The sequence below is a fragment of the Larimichthys crocea genome, chromosome XXIV, assembly GCF_000972845.2.
Source record: "Larimichthys crocea isolate SSNF chromosome XXIV, L_crocea_2.0, whole genome shotgun sequence".
NCBI classification, from domain to species: Eukaryota; Metazoa; Chordata; class Actinopteri; family Sciaenidae; genus Larimichthys; species Larimichthys crocea.
In genome coordinates, this window is record NC_040034.1 from 19,276,365 (window position 1) to 19,303,425 (window position 27,061).

A 27,061-nucleotide genomic window follows, 5' to 3' on the forward strand; every position below is an offset into this window, starting at 1 on the left:
CTGCACACGAGAGCAGCAGTCCGTCAATGAAATGCATCTCAGTTAGCCTGTTCATCACGTGGATGTGCTTGTGTGCAACCTTTGCTGTACTGTGTGACCCTTCATGTCAATTCAGGAAACAGTATTGAGGGTTTTTGTTTTCTCAAGATCAACTTTCAGGATAGCTTCCTTGTTTAAAGTGGAAACATGCCACATGGTTAAAACATGATACACAAATATGACACTGTACTGAGCCTTTTTTTGCTGATACAGTAAGTCACACACACTCATGAGCACAAATGAGGTCCCATAATCACCACTGGCGACATCAAGGTCCCATGTTATTATAAACTACAATTGGGGATAATATACGCTTCACACTGGGGTCCTACATCATCCTGTCAGGGTTTATTTTGCAACAATGACTGGCTCACAGTACGTTATCCTGCTTATGACGCAGCTACTTACGAAAGGAATCAATAATTTGACACAAAATAATGATTTAGGTTTGATTTTATTCTTGTAATGTCAAATTTTATTGATAAAAAAAAAGATTCTTTTGTGTTTGCCGTGTTTCTCCAAAGTTTATGATGCATAAATAACAGACAGTAGAATGCCCTCATTGCCCAATCAAAACTGAGCATTTAACAACAATTTAGTATTGACAATAAAAAGGGATTAACGTCAGTATTTTTGACCATGATGCTAATGACTCTAATTTATTTGGAACTGCTGCTTGGACACTGCAGGGAAGCTAAAGCTACAGCAGTTTTGAATGGACAAATAACATTGCAGCCCTGAAGTCTCTGTTCATCAGGTTTAATGATGCGTATCAACAGTTTATCCACATTCAATTAAGAGCGCAGCCAGAACTTAGCCCTGCGGTGAAGTGCAGTGAGGAGTTTAAATGTTCTGTTTGACACACATTAACGCCTTCTCGGCAGCGCCAGCTCTCATCACAACATCTCTGCAGATGTTAATCATTGACAAGCAAAACATCTGCTCTGATCGGACTGGCGAAAGCGAAACAGCTAGACTGAGATAACTGTGGAAAATGAGGCTAAACTTGGACTGCAATTAAAGATATTACTGCTGTAAAAACAGTGATAACTCTGTGATAAAGAATATTGACATGGCCCAGAGGAATGTTAATTATTAAGGACATGTACAGATACAGTGCTGTCCAAATATTGATATCAATAACCACATTCTTAAGAGCCATATATTGTATGTATTAAATAGGTGGTGTTCTTTTACTGCACTTATTTAGTCCAGGTTTTCATCTGTCTTTCACATTTGGCTCCAGGGCCTCTGATATGGTTGCCTTATGCGTGTCCCTCTCTATCCCACTCATTGGACCTGAACTAACTGCTCTAAGCCAATGAGAGGACAACATACACATCCTGCCTCCACAGTCCTGTGGGCATTATTTTCCCTTGCCTCCCTGTGACACAGTTAACTCCCCCCTCACACCACCACCCCTCTGATTCACAGCTTCACCTCTGTGTTTGTGTGCATTTTTTTTAACTTACTTGATTTGCTTTCCATTACGAGGCATCAACTGCACTTCACGCAAATCCCAACAATTACTGTAATCAGGCGAGTGTACAGATAGGCTTGTGCTGAGTTGACAACAGTAAGCAACAAACCGGAACACAAAGGTATAAGGCATGAGGGCAGAGGAGCTGATGGCAAAACAGAAAAGATGAATTTTCATGAACAACAGTCAAACCTAGAAGTCTAAAGTTTCACTTGCATCATCCAAAACTACTCCTACTGCTCAGTTTTCTCTACCATGCTCTGTCAAGCCTCCTCTGGCTATGATACACTATGACACAGAGGTAAATGTCTAGAGGAGGTGAGGAGGCAGACTAAACAGTAAAAAACACATGAGCTTGTGTACTGAGTCACTCTAAAGATGGACGTGCGTCTACCTGGATGTTTTTGTGTGGTCAAGGCCGCCCCTCTGCTCATCCAAGTTCTCGTCTTTGCGCTTATGGCAGAGTGCCTAAACAGGGCTGCGTGCAAGATGTGAACGTAGAAGAACAGGATGTTTGCCAGCGTTAAAGTGCAAACACCAACCAGCAAGGCCACTCTCAAACTCTTACTAACAACAGCATGACAGATAATAATCCCAGGTTGTGGCGACCTGCCCAAAACACTGTTAAAGTTCACCTTCGACTAAGTATTCATTAACAGCACTCGTGCCAAAACATGTCTGGATGTATACATGATGAGGTCAAAGCCATCCGTGCAGCGTATATTTGTTGACTCGCAGCTGTTGACAGAAGACAGAAAAGCACATTGATGCATCCAGGAAGTACATAAACAGATCCAATTCTGGCCTGGGGAGAGATGAAAAGTCAGGGCATTACCACAGTTAAAGAAATTGCCACCCACTGAGAGCAAAATCCAGCCTTGGAACACAACCTTTCACAACAGCGTGTCGTATGTGATGATATAGTTGTTTATTCATTCTTTTTGGTAATGAACACCAATTCCCATAAGTCCTAGGGACAGAAAAAAACACTGTAAAGGCTTTTAGACAGCCGCTGATGGTTGCATGTTGGGAAAACTGCTTAAGAAGAGAGCTTTGAGGAATTTTATGGATATGGATGAAACCCAGTCCAAAAGGAGTTTGTACCCATGTTGCTACGCCTGTACATTTTCATGGTAACTGTAGTTTCTGTGCTTGCAAAGTAATCACTCAACTTTGTTAAAATCATGAAGGTTTCCATTTCTAATTGTAAGTACTGTAGTGAATGTTGATTTTACGTAGAAATCCTAGAAACTTTTCTTCCATGAAGGCAGATGAAAGACATGCTGAGTCCATTGAGTTACTGAAGGGCTTGTCTCTGTTCTGTACTGAAGATGCTAAAAAATGACCAAAAAATGTCTATACTTTCTATAGTCCATGCACAATATATTTGTGACATATTCTTGCACTGCACTGTGATCTTTTTTTTTTCACTAAACGTCACATGACTACAGAGAAAGTACTCCCACCTTTAACAGAACATTACCCAACAGAAACATGTTTGTTACAAATCCATAATTTGTAGATTACAGATCATAAATGTTGACCTTGACCTGACCTACTGTGCAACAAGTAGTACATTTCATAATTTTTCTGGGTTAATTGAGCTGAAACAGTGGTCTGTTTACACACCCCCATGTAACCCAGACTACTATAAAGATTCTGTGTCACTTAAGGGGCCTTGAGGCGAGGACTTCTGTCTAAGCCTGTGTGATCAGTGTGTCTGTCTGAGTTTGTCTGAGGGAAACTATGAGCATGTTTGCAGGTCTGTGTTTGACTCACTATAGCGTGCACGACAGATTACAGGTTAGTGATAACCTGAAGTACAAGTCCATAGCACAAATGCAGAAAACATAATAACCAATAAACATGTACAGATTATGCTTTTAATAACTGATTAATCTGAATAATTCAAAGTTAAAAACAACAATGCTAAATTTACTTCAATGTAACTGTTAACTGAACTGTCATGAACTGTTACTCACCAATCCTGAGTGCACACAAGTGGGTGTATTCTTGTTGACAGTCCACACAGCAGCGGAGTCTAAACATGCTGTTCTGGCTACCTGAGATGTGGTCATTGACTTCAGGACCTTCTTTTTCATAATGTTTTTGATAAAATCATCTGAAACCAAAAGTTTTAATATCTCAAAAAATCAAGGTGGTGGGCATTTCAAAGGCTGCAAAAAAAAAGAAAGAAATCTCAAGCTTTTTTTATACATCAAACATCATATGTCATACTGAGCCAACCCTAAAACTGCTATAATTGCAAGTTGGCGACCAGGGTGCAAAACACACGGTGCGGTACAGGCTGACTGTTCCACTTGGATTCTTATATGGGAATACATTTTAAGGGCAAAACAATACTAGGAAAACTTGATCCCGTGATAGTCTGAATTCCATGTACACGCGTCTCGTAGAACGTGCCATAAAGTCACTCCACACCAGATGACAAATCCTTATGTTAATTGTCAAACAATGTTGTAAACCCAAGGAAAATTAAAGTCCCATCCCCACCCTGGTTACCAAAAACAATCAAACCCCCATATGATTGATGATTAAAAGGTTTTATTGGTGAGAGTTTATTGTTATAAGAGGGTTGCAAACTTTTTTATTGGACCTGCTGGTAAACGTTAAAGCAACTGAATCAACAAGAAAGCAGCTAATAGTTTACAGAAGATACAGTATTTTGTCTTCATTCATCATTACTTTCTTGTCAGCCTCAGGGTCTTTCTCGCCCTAGATAGAGCATGTGCTTATATGACATAGCAAGAAGCAGTCTGCCCATCAAAAAGGTGAAGGCTTGTGTAACTAAAATGCTTCTGAGATATAAAGAAAAGATACAGTGTAAAATAAAAGGGTGTGTCCTTTAGGCTGCTGGCTCGCAGCTTCTTGTGAGGACTTCAGAGGGCAAACATTCATAAAGATGTCTATATGCTGAACTACGGTAATTTAAGCTTGTAAACTTGTGACTGTTGTCATATGAGTCTGTGATAAAACGCTTTATGTGTTTATAACTTATGGTTATGGTTATAATCACTGTTGACTCAAAGCTTTGTATCAGCTTTTTCCCGACATAGAAAAGGCACTTCTTAATGAGTAGGAAATATATATTTAGCATTATACAATGAGGGTTTCTGCAACAAGGTCAGAAAGGTAACTTGATCTATGGTATTGTTGTGAATTCATTTGGACAATATAGACAACTGAACACGTGTATTCGTTACGATTACATTACTGACTAGTCCAACAGCAGTCAGCCCAGCTCGGCGTCTCTCTTTCAGCCCTTTTATTTCACCAAGCTCTCATCAACGACTAAAAGTCAGTCCCAGATTTACTTTTGTCTGGCAGGTTTTTGCCCACTCACTCTCTCCTTTCCTTTTCTTAGCTTCCCCCGTCAGCGTCCTCTTTGCTCTTTTCCCAGGTCCAGTTCTGGTATGACACTAACTTCACTCCCCGTAAGTATTCCCACCACCTGTAAGCCTCATCCTGGTCCAAAATGCCTGTGGTTCAAACACTAGGTGCTCTGAACTCACAGTCCGAGCAGCCCGGCTAACTGAGCTAACATTAGCTAACAGCAGCTACAGTTGGCAGCAGTTTACTTCACTGTCCTGTCCACTATACTGACAGTATACAATTACTTCTCTCAAATCAAACAAATAAGAAAAGACATAATTTTAAATAGCATGAATTAGTATGGGAGTATGACTCAGACAGAAATCATGTCATGGTAATGTGCGTAAGTTTAGGTTTCAGTCATGTTACTTTTAGTCACATTGGCAGACATCCTTCCTTCCTTCCTTCCTTCCTTCGTATCCTCCGTTCCCTGATGTCAGTGTGTGTGTGTGAGGAGAATAAGTGACTACACATTTTAAATCCACAGTAGCCTTATTGGATGCCACTGCAAACACACAGTACCTGTACGAAAACCACCAAGCGGCAACACACTGCACATGCACATTCAGTCTGGTTACGGTGTCTGATGAGATTCATACAGAACACCAGAATGAGCTACACCTGGAAATTCTGAACTTGAGCATTTCAAGAGGATGTGACGCCATTAACTGGCAACCAGATGAAACGCACCATTACCTTAATAAAATTATGATTTCTCTGGGTTTAAACATTGTATGAAATATTTGGGATAATGTAAGTACACAGCTCAACAGGTCTCGCCATTTTTTATTGATTTTAATGCAGAAATGTATATTTAAAATATTTTTCAATTGAAGCTGGAGACTGGGTTTTGTTCACAGGGTATTCCTGACTTATTAGTCATCTAATCTTAGAAATAAATGATATATGTGATGTAATCCAGTGATAACGTTTCCTGATAATAGAAGTAAACTTTGAGCTCTGACTTTACATGGAGTGGATTTTGATTTTGCAAGCCTGTGACTTCTGTTCCTCTCATACACCTGAAAAACTAATCTTCGTTTCTGGGGAAGTTCTGGTAAAGTCAGTGTGCCACAATGTTAGAGGTTGTACCACCAGCAAATAACATGCCCTTGCTCATCCCAAAGCATTCCCTTTCTGGCAAATACTCTCTCTGTAGCTCAGACAAGCCTGTACAGGAAAGGAGAGCAGCAACTTAAAAAAAAAAAAACCCTGCGGCATTTTTTCAGCAATTCTGCTGGCCTGTTTCAACCTTTTACAACCACGATTTGGAGCAAATGCTTAAAACCTTAGGCAATCGGCACATGAATCATGAATTAAGACAACCTGGGAAAAAAAAGACTTCTCACAGGAGACCTTGTGATAATCAAAAAATTTTTAAGTGGGTCAATATTGATGTTTGTAAAGCATACTCAAGATCAGCACCTTATCCTTATCCAATTTTGTTATGCATTTGTGAAATGATTGTTCCATTGCATATTGTTCCAAGTCCACTTCATAGACTGATGATACGCTGACCTTGTGTTATATGATCTGTATTCTGTAATCACGCCATTTGTCCTTCAACCAACTACATTTGAAGTTTATACTTTACTTTATAAGCATAGAGGCTTGTCTTATTTCCCCTCATTGATTGATACAGTTGATCTGAAAATAGGTGAGGTAACTCTCAGATTTTACTTTAGTCAACCCCCACTACGCCCCTGACTGTAAGGGTGTGAATTTGGATCTGTGGAATCATTAATATGTGATATTGATTATCTTGATTTTAAAAGCCTTTGATCCTAAGATTTGTATTTGTAGTTCAAATATAACTCGAAATAACACGAACCCTGTATGAAATCAGTTCCTATTTTCTGTATTGTACATTTAGTGTCAATGATTTATCTTTAAATGTTGAAATTCTTGTCCTTCGCATGTACAATACTTTCTGCTTACAATCATACCACGCAGTTTGCAGTGTAGATTAGGCCCAGTTACATTGCCTGCATGCCCAGCTCTGGTTCTGACATGACACCGGCTCCGGCACTCAAAGATTCCCCCATGCCATCGAACCTGAAAACCTCTTCTTCCTGGTGGACCAAAACACAAACACTAATACTCTCGGCCCTGCTAACGAACTGAGCTAACATTAGCTAACAGCAGCAACAGCTGGCAGCAGTTTACTTCACTGTCCATCAGGAAACTCTGTAAATCACAGAGAGTTGATGTGCAGCATCTGGAGGAAAAAACTTAAAATTTGATCTAGTTTTACAGTGAAATAGCTGATGGCGTGTGACTTCTTGTGGGTGTTACATAGTTTCATAGTGTGAGACCATTCACCTGATTACAAGTCAGGGTAGCATCAAAATGATTTAAAACCTGTTGGTATTTTATGGTAGAAAGGCTACACTGTGCTGCTTTAAAATGTGTCCAGTAATCTGATGTCTCCAGGAGAAAAAGCCACAACACTGAGTTATAACAAAGCCACGTGTGTGGTTATGTTCTAGCAGCCTGGTATCATTTGCATGTGTTTTTACAAGATAAACACAGTGAACAGCTGTGTGTACTGCAGCTCTGGCGCTGCACTTCTCAAATCAAAGGCTGCGGATTTATCACTTTTTTTAGTCTGCTACGGCAAACATGTCTGATCTGCAAATGAGTTGTCCGGTGTTCTCAGCTGAGACCAACTCAGCAACCAAAAGGAGGGAGATACCAACAGCTCTCTTTGTGCTGCCTCACTGAATGAACCTCCCACCTGTTCATGGCTCTCTCCTCTCTCCCTCATTGTACTGCTGAGAAAAATAGGAGTGGTTTCCAACAAAGTCATTAACTGCAGATAATATTCTGGAACTTTCTACAATCCTTAATCAGTTATCAGTTCTTTATTTGGCCCACTTTGCTATTTTCCAAGTTGAAGGTTACTGTAGTGTTCCACTTCTTTAATGCTGGGAAATTTGTAAGAGGTGGATAATTTAAAAAAAGAAGGTCAAAATTGATATCCAGATATCCTGAATTTTCCCTAGTGTGAAGATGAAGATAACCTTCATGGCATTATCAGGGTGTTTTTTCAGACCATAGAGAGCTCCCCCCAGAACTGGTTTCCCAGGCTTATTAGTGTTCCTTATGGACAAACAGATGTAGATGAGTTAAATGGGCGGAGTGCTCCTTTAACATCTTTAAACAGCACTTATTCGTGGTAGACTAGGTGATCATGAATATCTATGGGCCTTCACTCTTGTGCCACCGCCTTGTACTTATATGCTGATGGTGCTGTTGCTACAGCTCTTTGTTACAAAAAACAATGAGCCCTGTGTTGAAGTGAATGAGGAGCACCCTGTGACTCGACATTTTACAGTCAGAATGAAAGAGCCTGTCTTAGAAGGTGTGGGAGACTCCCCCGATCCAAATGATATTTTGTTGAACTGACTGAATTGTCCTCATTGTAAGAAGCCCTCAGTACATGGCACAGGGATTATGTTGCACAGCTGTACAGAAGCTGCCATGGCTTGTTATGCAGGACCAAGGATGAAAATCTGAAATACACTAAACAAAGTATTAAAATGATTTCACTATTCTCACAGCAGAAAAAATGGTTCATTGTGTCCACCAACCTGCTATCAAGTTAGCATTAACATAGTTAAGCTTACAGAAAATGCGGTGCAGGATCTTTTAGATCAGTGTTTCTCAGTCCTGGTCCTCGGGGCCACTGCCCTGCATGTTTTAGATGTTTCCTACTCCACCACACCTGATTCAAATGAGCTCTGCAGTGGCCTGATAAGGAGCCACTCATTTGAATCAGGCGTGGTGGAGGAGGAAACATCTAAAACATGCAGGGTCCCCGAGGACCAGGACTGAGAAACACTGTTTTAGAGCATTCAGGATTCGCCTGGTGAACCGACAGGTTCTGCAGTTTAGATATCCACAGTGCAAGAACTCTGACAGGGTAATCAGTGGAGCACCTTGCCTCGAGGCTATCTGTAACTTGTGTTCACTGTATCCTAACCTGCCCTCTAGCGTTTCTAGAATTATACCTATTCAGCTTCTAAGTTTAAAAACCAGTAAAAAGGAAAAATCAATAAAGTTTAAATAAAAAGTGCTCTGTGCTCAATCAGTAGCTGTTTAAATATCATGAGGTAATAAACTATACAACCAGCTGATATATTGTTTTTAGTGCACACTTTAGAGACACACTGTCTACACACGAATCATAAACCATAAAAATGATATCAGTGTGTGCTATCAAGCACAATAGAGAGAGCATGCAGCGATTTAAGTATTCATTATGAGTCTAACTTTGTCTTTGGGTCTTCTGATTTTTATGTTTGGGAACACATACTGTAAAAGAAGCCAGAAACAAATTAGCAGGCTGATTGTGCAGGTTTCCTTCCCACCGACAAACTCTGGAAAAAAAAAAACCACAACACAAACATAAAACAATGGACTATAGGAAGCAGTTCTGTGACCATTTCACATGCTCAAATCACTGTACACCTCTACAGACACTAAAAATAATCCTTTACAAAGAGATGGCATACAGAATAACTTAACAAACAGGAAGCACATATATTTTGAGAGAAAACTCATTAGTTCTTTAAATATTCGGTATTACCAACTGAATCAGGGGCTTCTTTTTTAAAGAAACTGTAAGGTCAGAGGGCGGTCACAGCTCCTCCTTAACCAACTTGTCTGTGGACACTTCAGCAGGTCAGATGCTTGTGGTCATGTTGAACCTGGATCACCAGATTGAGTAACAGAGTCGGTTAAACAAACTTCTGTCCCAGAAATGCTGATGCAAGCAACAACTGCAAGAGTTTCTACACAGCGGTGAGTCGTCTCCATGGCAACGTTGTATGACTTATTCATTTCAGCAGTTTTTTTAAGAAACAACTTAGAAATTTTCCTGCTGGATTCGCATGTGATTTTGCCGCCTGAACATCAGGTAGAACATCTTGCTCGCTCTTACGTCAAGGTTTTACCTTTTTGTTTTTGTTTTTCTTACAATTTCTGTCTCTCAAAATGTATTTCTTGTTCTAATGTTTTGCTTACGCGGCCTGGCTTTTACACAAAGTGCTATAAATCTTGTCTCGCAAGTCTCTTTGGGTGTGTTCTTCCTGGGAGTATGATAATAGCTGGCATAAACAGATCACACCTTCATGCTTTGTGATAATCATTGAAGACCATACTGAAACAATGCTGCGTCCTCGTGCAACAGAAACTCTGAGCTTTCTAAGATGTCCAAGAAGATTCCATCCTCTTAGTAAACATGTGTAAATGCAGCCACACTGATACTATGTTATCTGTTGTGGCTCTTTCGGTTGTCTTATCTGGCCCGCCTGCAACTCCCAGAAGTCTCCTTGTATCCCAAAGGGCTTTTCACCAGACCACCATGATGGCCATCACTATGTGATATCTCTGAACATCTGCGGATGTTTGGCCTTAGACTGCATATACTGACAGCCTAAAAGGACCAATGGAACAACATGTCTCTGTAGATTTATTTGAAAAAACAAATATCCAAATGGTACAAACAGTGCAAACAGTGGGCTGCATTCTTTCGCTTCACCTTTAGGCAGCATGTTGAAACTAAAAACTTACACTCCCCAATAGTGGTAGACATCTGATTCACATGGCGAAATGCCATAAAATCGTGTGTCAGCTAATGGAATGTACTTGCTGTTTCTGATCTAAGTTATTTTCCAGGTTGCATTTTGTTGAGACTGACCTAATGGTCCATGGTTGACTTACCAAAGCCTGAGCTATGAGACTGTGAACAATGGTATAGAAACCATAAGTCTATATGATATCAACATTAATTTAAGAAAAACACGTTTTATTTGTGATCTCATGGAGAGGTACCACTGTACCCAAAATCCTAAGGTGTAACAGTGATATCTGTTTCTTTATTTAAGCACTTTTTACAACCAAGCAGCTACCTCTGGGGCTGTAGTGAAGTGACGCCTACGCCGAGCTGCAGTTCCTCAAATGTCCACAGTCAATGTTTTATGAACCTGTAGTTTATACCATAGTTGGTTGCCTTAGCTCTTAAAGGATTTTCATCACATCACAAGAGTTGTTCACTGCTGAGCTGTATTTACCCTTTGGTTAGGAAGGTCAAGTCTTCCACTGAGTGTTGGAAGGAATGGAAGTTATGTAAGCATTTGGGTTGTTTAACATGCTGAGCTTTCTCACTGTTCATCTCTGATCTTTATCCTTATGACAAAGAACTGACAGGTCTGCCAAACAGCACACAGCTCAGTCAGCTGATTTTTTAAGATAATGCATGCTTCTGCATAACTCTGAAAGATCACTACACTAGATTACACTACATTTAACATTACACCATTGGCGCTGAAAAAGAATGTCTTATGTAAATATTCAAATGAGTCATTTGAAATTTTTAGGGAAATATGCTTATTCGCTTTCTTGTGAAGAGTCAGATAAGAATGATGCAATAAATATAAAGCAGGAGCCAGCAGCCGTTCAGCTTAGCAAAAAGGCAACAAGAAAATGAAATGAACCCAAAATATGGAACTATTCTTTTCATTTTGTCAGAAGTTTAATGAATGCAGATCATTGGAGCACCAGCTAAGACTGAAACATACTTCATAAAGTTAGGCGTGTTTAACAATGTCAGTTGTCAGTACGTTTTAGTGTCACTAGATTATCCACTTCAATCCAATCCACTTTATTTATATAGCACGATTTTAGCAAACACAGGGTTTCCAAAGTGCTGCACAATACGATAGAACACAATAAATAACACTATAGAAACACAACAAAACATCAATGAATAAAAGGCACTAGATAAAATAAAAACAGACAAAAATAAGTACGTAAATAACAAAATGCATGTATACACATAAAATCAACCATCTACATGGTGTTAAAAGCCAAAGAGAAGAGGTGGGTTTTAAGAAGGGTTTTAAAATGAGACAGAGAGGAGGCCTGTCTAATGTGCAGCGGCAATTCATTCCATAGCTGCAACGGCAAATGCTCGATCCCCTCTGAACTTAAGCCGAGCTTTAGGGACAGTCAGGAGCAGCTGGTCAGCTGACCTGAGGGAACGACTAGGCATGTAGGGGTGCAGCAGCTCAGAGAGGTAGGGTGGGGCAAGGCCATTCAAAGCAAATAAAGAACTTTAAAATGAATCCTAAAATGAACAGGCAGCCAGTGGAATGAAGCTAAAATCGGTGAAATGTGCTCAAATTTGCTTGTGCCAGTTAAAAGACGTGCAGCAGCATTTTGGACCAGCTGAAGACGACTAATCGTGGATTATGATTGTAAATATTATTGATCTTTACTTAGTAAATGCTCAGGAGGTGACAGAACAGTAAATAAAAGGATCTTGTTATGAACACACAAAATTACTGTTTAGAGTCTAACCTAATTGTTTTAATGAAGGAGGACTTTGTGGGTAATTAACTGAGCTTCAGGCTACTTCTAATTCCTAAAATAATAAAATGTCAAATGTGTGTTTGTTTTTCACTGTGGGACATCCAAGGAAATATAAAACAAGGTTTGAGAATCTTCTGATCCTGTTGATTTGTTTAGAGCTCACAGAGTTGTAACTCTGCATCCACTTTAGTTTCAGTACTTACTCTTGTGAACATAATTCTAGCTTTTATACAGTTTCTCATACAGTATATTTTGAACATTAGCATTTCAGTGATTTGCCTTTGATTTAATGCCAATGTGTAAAAGGGAAAGGCATAATTATGTTATGACGAAAAAGCTTCTCTTGACATACTGTAAAAGCTCAAAATATTTTCTAACTGGAGGAAGCAAATGCACTGTGGGAGTGCAATTGTCTAAAAACGAGCAGCTTGAGTTTGTACTTAACTTGTACTTGCAGGAACATAAAACAAAATCTCACACACACACACGCACATACACACACACACACACACACACACACACACACACACACACAAGGAGAAAACCGGCCTTGGTCTAGAAAACCAGTGATCATGATGCAATATCTTGTTGTCTTGCATGTCATGTCACGAATTCTCACACAGCTGCTGACTTACACTGTACAATGTAACATTTTGGGCGTGTAAATCAATTTGATTTTTCCTTTTCTCATGCCAGTTGTTGCAAATGACATGCAGTGTTCAACTCTGTACTTTGACATGTATGATAATAAACCATGTTATCTCCGTCTGAGCATCTGTGAATCTACTTAACTAATCAATATATTTGTTTCTTTGTTTGATCTTTGCTCCTCGCAGCACAGACAAAGAAAACAGAACGAATCAACTGAGCAAACATTGGAACAGCTGATTTCTGGACATTGACACAGGTTTCCCCAGGAGCATTCCCTTAAACTATTCAATCCCACTCCTTCATTTGCATCGCATATTGATAATGTCAAACAGATGTGTATTCATTTTTCTTGAGAAAGCACTATGATATTTATTCCACATACAGCAGGAAAAGTTTTCAGAAGTTTTCCACTTATCAACCTACACACAATACCCCACAATGATGAAGTACAAACAGGTGTTTGGATCATTTATTAAAAATAAAAGACTGATATTCCATTTACAGTATTCATACCCTTTGTTATGATGCCTGCGACTGAGCTATGGTGCATCCTACTTCCATCAAAGAAAGTCATGAGTCAATAGCTCTAAGTTGCTGTTTCTGAATTCTGATCTAAATGCATCCCAGAGCATCTGCTCAGGAAAACAACAACAAAAAAACACCAGCAGGAAATTGATGTTTGTGTGGCAAGTCTCTGAACTGCAAAAGCATCTATTTATCACATTTTGAAAGAGATGAGACAAGTAGTCTATTAACACACAGACGTCTATCAAACACATATCAACTGAATGACAATGGAAATGACGACTACAGTGTTGTTACAGCACAAAAGTGATAGAAAAAGGTCAGTCTGCTCGCTGTTCACTGTGTGTGCCACCATAATGCTGCAGTGACGTCAGGTGTGTTTATGTGAGCTTGCCAGAGTTTCCAACTTGGCTTTTCAGTGTTGGAGATCATTTTATATCAAGTTAGGGTTATGTTATGTCAGGTGGATTGCAGCATAAGATAAACAAGTAATCCACAAGGTCAGGATATTTGGACCTGCAAAGATAGGATTGTGTCAATGCAGGCACTAGGCATTTAGTGGCCCTAAGCAAGATTTTGTTTGTAGCCCCAAAAAACTCCTAGTGCGGTCAACAAATCTCACATTCCACTCATAACTGAACGAACACACGCACACAACAGAGATGGACAAATCAATCAACATCAAATCTCTTGCTGTATTTTAGGGATGGCAAGTAGCTACAAACAGAACCGTAATGTAAAAAGCAAATGATGGAGAAAACAAAGCAAACTGTTCAAAGATCACGGAGGATCATTTTGTCCAGAAAACAAAGAAATTAGTTAAACAAGACTAAGTGTTTAAAAGACTACAAAGGCAGTTCATCTTCTGACATGTGATCAATAAGAGCTAGGATAAATACCAAAACATGATGATGATTTACACACCAGACAATTTAACATACATGACATTTTCATGAGGGAGTGGCTTTGAGGCTTCACTTTTTTTCTCTTTTATTTGGCTTCAGATTTTTCACATACACTTATGTTATAATTTCAGCATTGAGGAACAATCAGGCTACATTCATGATGTTATTGAGAATCATTATAAAGTTTCAGGGCATTCCCATAACCATAGTCACTTGCAGTGCCAAAGGGGAGCTAGAGACGCTGTGCTGCTGTCAGAAGAGCCACAGAATGAGGCTGTTTTGTCACACGTGTTCTCACAAAACTTGACAAACCATGTCTCAAAATGAGCCAGTCAGTCATAAACCAACTGAAAACTGATGGGCAAGTGGCGTTTGACATGTGGAAAGGGTTAATTGGGTGAGTCTCGCGGTCATTGCGTGAGAGTTGGAAGCGCCTGAGCGAGTCAGGCAACTTAACACCGTAAAAAGTGAGGAGCGAACAACATCAGTCCAAGTTAATGTGTGCCACCAAGAAAAAAGAACTAATGTGAAAGTCTAATTGTTTGTACTTTGCCATTGTGGAGTACTGTGTGTGATAACTGGATGGAAAACTTGTAAGGGTCTGAAAACTTTCCGTATAAGTCTTTTACTATCTGTGGCTTTCTATAAAGTTACGTGATAACATTTGCAACTGTCAGCATATAAAATCCAACAGTGACTCACCATCACCATGACTACAGGCAAATTAATTCATGTGAAAATATGCAAAACTATATGTTTGTGACACAGATGTCACAATGTCACTACAAGTCAGCGTCAGTGCCTATTTCTTGTTAATTTTATTGTCAGGTCAGGTCTAGAGTTTTCAGGGTGGAAATCAATGCAGTCAATGACAACTTGTGCCATAAAACCTGACAGCTGCACTCTATTCAATAAGGTACTTTTACACATCCACCTACAATGGTTGGTCAAACCATCTCAAAGAATTGCCACACAGCAAGAAGTAGTCTGGTTCAAACACCTATATGCAAGGTTAACTAGTGACTCTAAATTGTCCGTAGGTGTGAATGTGAGTGTGAATGGTTGTTTGTCTCCATGTGCCCTGCGATGAAGTGGTGACTTGTCCAGGGTGTACCCCGTCTCTCGCCCAAAGTCAGCTGGGTTAGCCCCACTGTTACCCTGATCAGGACAAGCGGTTACAGATAATGGAATAATAAATAGGATTTATATAAACTCACTAAGAGTATGTCAAGGAATATTATAGTAGTGTAAAAGATAGTCTGAGATAATAAAAAAAAAAAAGTTATTGTTCATTTTGTCTTGAAATTATTTTTTCTTTTTAACTTTTTTTTTTATTATTTTTTTAAAAATGATTTTTATTCTACTTGTCCATTATATAATATATTATCTTATTCTGCTAAATGCATTTTATATTTGAGAACTAAACAACTTTATAATAGCTACTTTGCTTGTTTGTTTGTTTGTTTGTTTTTTGCACTTTTGTTTCTAGCAAAGTCTCATAGTCAGATAACTTGTGCGCGCTCTCACCAGCTGAACACCTGCAGTAAAGAGAAGAGAAACGCAGCAGAAGAGGTGTCACCTCCACCTCCACCTCCACCTCTCCACCTCTCCACCCCCCCGTGAGTGTTGTCGTTCTGGGCGGATCTTGTCCTCTTGTCCACTCCCCGCACTCAGTCTTCAGTACTTCAGCAGCCACTGTTTCTCCGGCTGCGCACGTGGAGACACTACTACTGCGGCTGCGGTTCCACGCGCGCTCAGTCCCGCTTTATGACTACATTTGATCTTTGTTATGTCTCGAGCCCAATGCTGTCAACCTCGCACCTTTTTCACTCATTTTTCAGAGGCCTCGCGCGGACGAAGAAGCATTTTGTAAAGCAAAAAGACTTACTGAGAATGAGTCCCGCATAACTTCGGTTATTGTTGTTATCTACCCCCACCCCTCCTTTTCTCCTTTTTCTTTTTTACCCCTGTCCCGCGCTCTGTCTCTCTCTCCAAGTTGGGTCCTTGCACATAAAGTATGGTAGATAAAGGCCCCTTGTTGACCTCTGCCATTATTTTTTACCTGTCCATTGGGGCAGCAATTTTTCAAGTCCTGGAGGAGCCAAATTGGAAGCAGGCTGCAAAGAAGTATAGTGCCCAGAAGGAGAAAATACTTGAGGACTATCCCTGTCTGACGACACGTGATTTGGACAAAATATTAGAGGTATGGACAAGTTCTTAAACTGTTTTCCTGCTGAAACTTAACTGCTGCGCTCTTATGTGAAGTCCACATGAGGATGATTTCGAAGTGAATCCTCTAATCATTGTTTGAATGTTGCGTCACTGCACTTCTCTCTGACTTGGTGACACATGAGTGCTAAATAAGCCTCAGCTGGTGTGGAAGCTTACACTAAACACTAAAAAGAAACCTCCTGAGGTGTCAGCAATCCATACTTTGATCTTTGTGGCTGCACACACACATACTTTATTAAGTTTATGAGGTGAACTTATTAACTTAATTGACTTAGTATCATAGCAGCATCTTGCAATGGGCAATAGCTATCATTAGAATAAGAATAATTGTTTGTCTGGTGCAGTGGTTGTGTAACTAGGTGTGGAGTTGCCAATTCAAATCCTTTCAGTGCAGCTGGTGTGCCAGTTCTTGTCAAGATGACACTTCCTTAACCAGCAGTAAAAAAAACAAGTTGCCACTAACCCAGGGGGTTTACCAGCAGCACTTGAATGAATACATTCATTCAAGTGAACATTTTGACAGGGGACTTGCCCGGTAACTTTTTGTTTACTTCTGTGAAACGTGGAGGATTTATGACCATGATCCATTCTTATTTGTCTGGCACGTTTTGAGTTAAACGGATATAATCTGAACGAGTCAGGTGCAAAAACCTTTTACCAAGAGGAAGAACGCTGGGGCGTATGTGATGAATCCTTGTGATCTGACAGCGGTTAGTTTCTGTATTATTTTCTGTGTTTCATTAGTTTTTTTTAGTTTTTTTTGCACTTGCAAGTATGACCAGAAACATGTCTCAACTCGTGCCCCTCTTTTGGGCCCACATCAGTATTAGGGAGATTTATTACACCCCCCACCATCCCCCCTTCTCCTTCCGTCTGCTTTTCCTTTTTGTGTTTGGGGGGGTTGAAAGGGATATGCCCATGAACCTCCCGCCATAACGGCCAAATCCCTGCAATATTCAAATGTGCCTCTGAATAGCAGTCAGGGAGTATTAGGATTGATAGATTTTGTATTTGCTGATGTAAACCAGCTGAAAAAGCTGTGATTTTTCTTTCCTTTTTTTTTTTTTTGGTTGAACTTTTTGGTTGAGGCAGCTCAACTGAAACATTTCCTGCTCTTGTGTGCTCTCTCAGGGACAAAGACCACATAATACCATCTGTTAGGGGTTCCAAGGCACTCTGAAAAGAATCTAAAATCCTATGTTTGACTTTTTAACCCTTTCCCCAGTCACACGGTCGGTTTGTTGCAGCTGTGCTGTTATCTACAGTTTACCAGTAGTAGTAGTATACCGGTATTTTTCCACTGTTTTGCATTTGCCAAGACACCTGCTCCAAAGGCTTTTGGAGTCAGTGTATTAAAACAGATAAACACTGCAGTATATCAGCTTTGAGTTGCTTTATTTTATTTGTTTTCGGAGTAGAGATTCTATTATGTTTCCATTGTGGAAACTTTGCACTGCTTGTTAACAATTTAAAATATATAAGCAGGCTTACAAGCGAAGGCGACATTCTTGTAAAAGTCATTCTTCTGTGTTTTATTAACAAGGAGTTTACTATTAACTATAGGACCCTTGAAGTGGTCACAGTTAACAGATTGGATTTTATGGTCCATCAATGCTGGCTCTTGAGAGGCAGTTATAAAAGTTCAGGGAGGGAGGGAGGGAAGGTTTGCACATTATCTCTACTGCAAATAAGAAGACGATGTTTATCGACTAACGCTCACAGTAAACCACACAGTTCTCTAAAGTGTTCTTACATTTGTGTTGATCTCAGTCATTAAAAGTAGCCTGTGTGTGTTTCCATAGCTCCTTCTGAGCTTCTGAGTGTTAAGATAATCCCATACAACCCGCCAAGTGTCCCATCATTTCCTCAGTTTTGGTCTGTTAGTGCTTGAGACCCTTTTTTCTTTTTTAGAAGAAGTAGAATCTTTCAAGTCACATAGAAACGTGTCATTGTTTATGTAATAAATCATTAACATGTAAATGTTGATTTTAATGTGCATGAAGTAGGGCTGCAATCATTATTTTCATCACTGATTCATCTGCTGATTATATTCTTGATTAATCAGTGAATGGAATGTAAAAAGCGAACACGATTGCCAATTAATTTTCTCTTCATGACTAATTGTTGTAAGCTCTACTATAAAACAGAATTAATCTAATACTAAATTACAAAGAGCAGAAACTAACAACAATTTCATTAATCTGATTAATTCATTTTCTCATGTAACCATTAGTTGTTTGGCTTCCCAAAGCCCAAGGTGACGCCCTCAAACGTCTTGTTTTGTCCACAACCCAAAGATATTCAGGTTACTGTAACAGACAGCTCAACTTTATTTGTTTCACTTTATCTTTTGGTTCTGGTCCTGTTACATGTGACTCAAAGATCATGTTTGTGTAGCCAACTAAGAAGTTTGCAAACGCTGCTGGACACACTGCTGTCACATGGGTGAAGTGAAACATGGCCCCTGGTTAGAATCAAGAAGCACAAGAGAATGAAGCAGCACTCTTGTTTTTCGGGATAGCTAACTATGTCATGTGCCTAGGGTGCTGTCCAAAGGCCACTGGGTGGAAATAGCTAAGTCTTTCTTCCCCCTTTTGAAAAGTGTAGGGAGAAAAAAAAAGTCTTTGAAGGTAGCAATGTATTCGAATGTCATGAGTTTCGGCAATTGGTTGGCAAGGCAGAAATGCCTTGCATACCTTATTAGATTTTAGACTCGGATGACTGCATGTACTGTACGGTACATACATGCATCAGCGTAAGCAGTTCTGGGGTTAACCTGATTTAGCAATGACACTGCATCAAGTTTAAGTTGAGTGTAATTTATTTAAACTCAACAAAGACATTTGGCAATAAAGAAAAATACCACATGTGATGTTAATGAAGAAAGTCTTTCAATCTCATGTGGTATTAACAGCCACACACAAATCTGTTAATGGTGTGATATGTTCTGCTTAACAGATGTAAGATGTAAGAATCCTTTCACTGTCTGGGAATTTTACAGCTTGCCCCTTCATGTCTGTACCAGAAGAAGCTGTAAAATGGACACAGGTTTTCTGTACGTTGTCTTTGATTATCTTTTATTGTAGAAATCTCAGCGATGCATTGTTTGCAACCAATTTGTATTAGAAATCAAAACCAAATAACATGGAAGAGCTTGAGTGTCTTCATTGTTGGTTGGTCAGTCATTCCCACAAGCAGCTGTTTGCTGTGTTGTGCACATGTGCTGGAGAAATTAAATGCCTAGTAACTGGAGCGGGATTCTGGGCCACCAGTTGATAACAGTCCAGACAGACTGGACAGAGTTTGTCATTGTGGTTTTCTTTGGTTATCAGGGCGCTGCACTTTGGTAATATGTTCCACAAAAAATAAGGGAATCTCTTGAGTGTGCCAGTGGCACTGACTCTGTTTTGGTGATGAGGTTTGTGTGATATGTACTAAAGTTATATCACATTGTGATTATTCCATATGAATGTAAGTCAACATGATGCAGTAAAACCATATTCCAAAATATGTATTCTCAATAAGTAAATTATTATTAGTTTGTTTAAGATCCTGCAGAAATTTAAAACAGCTTCCACCATGCTTTCTTTTTAGCAGTTGACAGCATATGTCAACATACTTAAAGTGATACTTTGTAGCATTGTTGTCAACTATTGCCTTATTTTTTCTATTTATTATAATAAATAGAATTTGCAGCTGAGATAAGTTATGCACAATTCACCATTCCTGAAGATAAAATATTATTAGGGCTGCAGCTCATTTTTATCAGCGATTTTGTTTATCTTTTTATTTTTAAGTAGCAACATTCAAGCGTAGAAATGCAGTTCACTATATTAAAGCAGAGAGCAGGAACCAAATAATGTTGGCATTTGCTTTTTGCTTTTTTTTTCTTTAAAAATCTATATATCCATATAGTTGCTAATTATTTTGTTATTATTTCTGTAAATCAAACTTATTCTTTCAGCTCAGTATAGATGGACAGGGAATCTTCATTGAGGTGTTGGTTGCATTTTAAGACTGGACATTTTTGGACAGTGATGAGTCAACCACAACCCAAGAAAGCAAGGATATTTTTCTGCCACTAATGTTCTTCTGTTACTTCAATAATGCGTGAATCATCTTTCAGTATTTTTCCCGATACTGTGAATTAGCTTCTCTCTTTCTATTTCATCCGATCCGTTTCTCAAATTGATATACAATTGTCCAGTGGTTAGGCTTGCAGAGAAGAGGGTTGAACAACTTCCTCCTAAACTGGTTTGGGCTCAGAGTGGCACAAAGTGTCTTTTATCTTTCTCCCTGTGTGTCTGTGCTTTTTGCCTTGTTCCCAGGATCATTTGTGACCTGAAGCCACCTGACTTGACCCGTCAATGACCCTTTAACCTCTTGAGGACCTTGTGCCTTGCAAAGCCTGTTCAGATATGCATCATGCATCTTTTTACTGGTTAATGTTTGTAGACCTCAGAATAAAAATATGTCTCCATCCTAGCATGTGTTATAATGACTGCAAACATGTTAACCTCTAAAGTCTGCCTTAGGTTTAAAGGTTATATCCTCTGTCCTTTAGGTGACATGCATTGAGGGCATGATGTTAACTCCAATGGTTTAACTTGCACTCTGCCCTCATTGTATTCCTGTGAATCAGCATTTTGTATGTCTCAAGCTTCAGCACTTTTTATCTGCCAGACAGACTCTAAACATGTGCAAATCACCCTCATTTGGCTTGAATCAAGTGCAGGGCTGAGCACACACACACACACACACACACACACACACACACACACACACACACACACACACACACACACACACACACACACACACACATACATAAACCACAAACATGACGCATAAACATAACATTTGTCACCCATTTCACTTTTTCCGCTCCTTATCAATTTCCATTCGTACAAGACACAGTGCTGAAAACTGAGTGTGCATGTGCCCTTTATGCCCTTAACATTTTTCTGTCGGCAAACTTGAGGAGTGAACACACATGTTCTTTATCAAGTTTCTAGAGTAACTGACTTTTGTTTTGATACGCTCCGCTGTGGTGTCAATGTGTTTCCACCATTTGTGCAAAAAATTGATTGTTCTAATTACAAGAGATGGATATTTCTTTCTATTGTACACAGTTGGAGGATTAATAGAACTTTTTTCTTTGCTTGTAGACTGTTATATCTACATGACTAGTGTTCAGGTTCATCAGGTGAACAGGGATATGCCGTTTTGGGATATCAAACGCTTCTGTAATCGGCTTACACCAAATAAGATTTAAGCCAGAACATGGACAATAACGAGGTTATCCCATGCATATGAATGAAACGAGTAAATCTAGTCAGAAGGACCGTCATATGTTAAAGTGCGTAAGCAGGACCTCAAGTGAGGTTTTTCCTCTTTAATTTCTAGTCATGGTTGGAACACAAACTTGGTCATCATTGCTGTCATCCTAAAGCCCAACGGAGGAACTCTGTTGTTTCAGTAGACAAAAGAAAGGCCTCCCCTCATGCTGGTAATTACAGAGCAGAACTGTCACAGACCTGTTATTATTAAAGAACTAAGCATCTTCCAGTACTTTAGGGCTTATGTGAATTTTGCCAACCCCTGCAGATTTCCCCTCTTCAAGCACATTTGGAGAAACAAGAACCTTTGTGTGGGGGGTATGCATTGTCCCACCACAGATTTCAGTGTCTGTTGTGGCTGTTCAAGCACACATTCGGTTGGGAATGATTGATTAAGCATTTTCTGTCTTCTTTGGATGTCAACACTAAAGCTTCCGTCCAAGAGTGAGCTGATGTATCCCGTGCCCTAAGTGGTTAGAAACAAATATTGCCATGCATCATCATGGTGATTATGAAATAACTGTTTAGAGATGCGGCACTTGCCTTCCTGTTTCTGCACCAATGTAAGCAGTGTTTGAGAACTATAAAGCCCTCAGGTTAACGGCAATTCTCCAGGGTGCCTGGGTCTCGTTTCAGCTCATCAGTACCACTGGTGATACCATCAACATATCACAGGAAGGATGTGGTGGAAGAAATGGAGCTTACACATGACAAACTTCCTGTCTTCCTCATCTTAGTCAGATTGGACATTTTAATAACCACCAATTGATAGCATCCATTTGTTTAGTACCCATTAATTTCTTGTTTAAGTGAACTGAACCTAAATAGAAGCTCATACTCAGTTGTGTTCTTCAATTTTCTTTGTTCTCAGGTGGTGTCCGATGCTGCAGGCCAAGGGGTCACTATAACTGGCAGCAAGACTTTCAACAACTGGAACTGGCCAAATGCTGTTATCTTTGCCGCCACTGTTATCACAACTATCGGTAAGTCCTTTTGGATGTTCAGTTGTCTGCCTGACAACTTGCACTAAGCTGTCAGGCAGACTTTCTTCCACTGGGACAAACTCGATTGCAATCAAAATAATCTGCACTATTGGAATGGTTTATGTAATTTCCATACAAAAAACAGACAAACATAGTTGTTGAAAGTTCAAACAAAGTAACCCTAACCACTTTATCATTTTGTATTTTTAAAGGGTATGGGAACATTGCCCCGAAAACGTCAGCAGGCCGAGTATTTTGCATCTTCTATGGGCTGTTTGGTGTACCTTTATGTCTTACCTGGATCAGTGAGCTAGGAAAGTTCTTTGGTGGCAGAGCCAAGCACCTGGGCCAGTTTTTAACCAAGAAAGGATTTTCTCTGGTAAGTGGATATGAGCTGCTTCTTTTTTCCATACTTGTTGGACAAGTACTTGACTCTCCCTGTGGTGTCACAAAATCTTTATCTGAAGTAATGTTGTTTTTCTTTTCTTTTCCAGAGAAAGGCTCAATTTACATGCACAGCTATTTTTCTTCTCTGGGGTGTGCTGGTCCATTTAGTCCTCCCACCTTTTGTATTTATGTCCCAAGAGGGTTGGACATATATTGAAGGCTTGTACTTCTCATTCGTCACCTTGACTACAATTGGTTTTGGGGATTTGGTTGCAGGTAAGCTAAGAAATAAATACTTTTTAGTTGTTAACTTAAGACAGAAAACCTGTAATTTTCACATTGAACTTACCACATTTCCAATTAATTTTTTATCACATTATTGTTGTACATAGACTCCAGAGTTATTGCCCATCTCTTAGACAATTCCATGGACTAAACCAATTAAATGAAACCAGGCCAGAACTTTGGATTCAACTTATCTTTTTGTTTGTCCTTAGGTGTGGAACCCAATAAAGAATACCCAACTCTCTACCGTTACTTTGTAGAAGTGTGGATTTATCTGGGGTTGGCCTGGCTTTCTTTATTCTTCAACTGGAAAGTGCGAATGGTGATTGAGGCCCACAAGGCACTGAAGAAACGCCGCAAACTACGCAAGCTATCTCTTGATGAGCTCCGGCACTACAAAGAGTCTCACAAGGCCTCTCTTCGTTTGCCACCCACTCCTAATGATGTCAACATCTTCAGCTTCCTGTCAAAAAAGCAAGAAGGCTACAATGATTTGATCAAGCAGATTGGCACTAAAAAAGATGGCAGAAACAACAGCAGTAGCAGTGCCAACACCAAAGACAAAGGCAAAGACATTGGTCGTTCCAAGAGTTGCAATGATGCTCCCATGTTTAATGGTCACACCATCCTCAGTCTGGACCGTTCACCACGCCAGAAGAGACGCTATAGTTTCAGTGACCGAGTAACTGTTGCTTTTTCAAAGTCCAAGAACTACCTCCTGGGTACAGATAATGGTTTGCTGCTAACAGACGACCATGTAGAGGGTGACTTAGAACTTGACCAGGACCAAATGTATGAGAACCAGCTTGACAAGGATGTCGAACTAGAGAGCGGCGGAGTGGGAGATTGTGGAGCTGGTGGTCGAAGGACATGGGACTGTAAAGAATATAATTCCCTACGGTTCCAAAATGCAAACATTACTTTTATAGACGAGGAGAACTTTCTCAGCAACAACTTGGAGGAGGAGGATGAGGAGGATGACGATGACGATTCAAAAGCAAAAATATCCATTACTACGTGTGATGAAAACATTGAAACAAACTCCAAGGAGGAACAGAGTTCTGAATCTGAAGGGTCTGTGTTCACTAGTGACTGTTCAGAACATAGCCACTCCTATGAGAAACTTGTAGAGGAATATGCAAAGGAAGAAAATACAGAATCCTGATCTTCTGTTGCTGACTGGTATTGAAGTAGATGTATTCTAATATGAATTTTTATAAATGAATATCAGAAGTCCCATTGCACTTTTGTAAAAGACTGCAAAGGCAAGCTCAAATTTCAAATGAATGTTCTGTTCTTAGCTGTGAAATGAAAATCCACGTCACTGAGATGAGCTTCCTATGAACTCCTGAACAAATATATCCTACATCTTGATGTGGACCACAGAGCATGACATGTAACCCCATGAGTATTTAACATCTGCTCTATTTATGTCTTCTTTTTTTTTTTTTTTTTTTATACGGTTTGAAAAACTACATGCCACATCCTTATTGTAATGTCCAGACTAATAACCATTTTCCACAAGTCCTTTTTTTTTCTACTCATAAGTCTAAAGAAATTATACCTGGAGATGTATTTGATTTCCAGTAGTTTCTTCTACACATATTCACCATATTGGTGTTTTTATAATATTTATTAAAATGAAGGACGTAGTAGCTTTTATTCACTGGCTACACGGGTTCTCCCATTACATAATACCACCGAATGAGGACAGTTCAGAGTCCATTTCAGTGCAGATTATCTTTTTAAAAACCTGAGCCAAACATTTGTCCTTTATAGAAAAATTAAGGAGGTTAAGAGCCAATTCTCCTCCTTTCGTTTGTGAAGTCCTTGCTTTCTTGTTGTGTCTGACATTGCTGTTTTATTTTGACTGTAAGCGAATGGAATTGTGACTGCACTAGAGGTTATCAGTGATGCACAGGCAGCAACTGAGAGTCTAGAACCAGCCAGAGTACATTTAAAAAATTCATTTTACAAACAGAGAAGCCTTTATGCCAAAATCTTAATTTTGCCAGAAAATCCTGCCAGACACTCTAAACTGAGATTTGGTTTCCTTTTTAAAACACTTCTGTTCCTGTTGTGTCATACAGTAGACGGCTCTCAGAATACACTCAAACTAGTTTGGTGAACTCCTATTTTGTTGTTTTGCTGCTGACAGCACAGGTGCATCCGTGGCTCCTGGGCCTTCTACCATGACAATGCTCAATGGGAACAACACTTTCACAGTAACAATATTCCCACTTTTTGTCTCTTTAGCACCCTTTCACTTCATTGTATTTGCTCTGTAAATATTGGCCTAAAGCCCATCAGTAGTCACAAACACAGCTCTACTCAGGACATGGCCTTGCTACTCATGTTTGCCTTTGGGGGCTCGTACTTGCGAGAGTGACTGAAGTACCGCTGATGACAAGCCAAGGTTAACTTGTAACGGATCAATGCTTTCTTGACATTTTGTTTTAGTCACCAGACATGAAGTGAGCAGCATTTGTGCTCTCACAAGTAAAGTATTCCCCGCTCCTCTTCTTGTTTCATGTGAACACAACATCTGTAAATTTGAGGGGCAAAAATATAATGTCCATTGCTTTTCAGTCCAGCTCACCCACTGCCTTTTGCACACATTAACTTGCACACAAAAACTTGAAACAGTATTACTTTGAATAGTAAGATGGCAGTGTTTGTAGTGTCACAGGGCTACTTTTAATTCAAGCCAGTTGGACAACATAATGTAAATGTGGTCCAGATTTTTTTTTTTTTTTTTTAAATGTGAACACATGGTCCACACAGTCCTAATGCCTAACTCTGCCTTACAGATATTAAAAATGCCTTAAATCCACTGCAAAAAGGAGGGTTATACAGTACAACGTAACATCTATTGAATGTACGATTGTACATGTGAATGTATGATTCACTGAAAAGGGGAAATCGTTCACACTGGGTGTTTTTATCCATTGTGTTTTTTTTTTTGTTTTTTTTAATTGAGTCACAGGGCCCTCACTCTCTTTGGTCTCTCTCCTCGCCACTTTGATGTGTTAGTACGGCATTGTTATGTAACCACGGTACTTTTTTGGACTGAATTTCAAGCATGTTTCTAGATTAACAGGTTAGACTGGTTTAACCGATTGCCCCAAGTTTTCCCTCTTTGCTCCATTGTGTAAAACTCCAGCATAGTTGTTTGTGTTGTCTTTTTTATGATTAAATTATTCATGTTTGTATATGAATTCCAAAAAATTGTATATTTCATGTAAATAAACATTTAATACAACTTGATTGTTTTTTGTGATCAATAAAGGGGCGCTCCAGCGATCTTGTCCGGTAAAGGATGGTGAAGCCGGTACATGCACGCACGAAACAAGCATCCAGCTGATGATGATGATGATGATGATGATGATGATGATAATCAAATTTTGGGCTGCACAGGGATCCACACAAACTTGCTATGTCCAGTCCACCACTTTGTTCCAGGCA

General features: G+C 39.5%; 1 protein-coding gene across 1 annotated transcript; it reads left to right on the forward strand.

Moving 5' to 3' along the window:
- Positions 1 to 15,993: 15,993 nt before the first annotated feature.
- On the forward strand, positions 15,994 to 26,858 carry kcnk5a (potassium channel, subfamily K, member 5a). The gene is made up of 5 exons (XM_010736395.3): positions 15,994 to 16,573; positions 22,813 to 22,924; positions 23,137 to 23,303; positions 23,419 to 23,587; positions 23,809 to 26,858. Exons 1-5 carry the CDS (start codon positions 16,388 to 16,390, stop codon positions 24,759 to 24,761), a joined length of 1,587 nt encoding a protein of 528 aa, XP_010734697.2. The 5' UTR covers positions 15,994 to 16,387; the 3' UTR covers positions 24,762 to 26,858.
- The last annotated feature ends 203 nt before the right edge of the window (positions 26,859 to 27,061 follow it).

Bases quoted from the DNA above. Each gene is read 5' to 3' on its own strand.
- kcnk5a (XM_010736395.3), top strand. From the start codon at position 16,388: ATGGTAGATAAAGGCCCCTTGTTGACCTCTGCCATTATTTTTTACCTG. The intron at 16,574-22,812 runs GTATGGACAAGT...CTTTGTTCTCAG, and splicing joins ATTTGGACAAAATATTAGAG to GTGGTGTCCGATGCTGCAGG. The intron at 23,588-23,808 runs GTAAGCTAAGAA...GTTTGTCCTTAG, and splicing joins TTTTGGGGATTTGGTTGCAG to GTGTGGAACCCAATAAAGAA.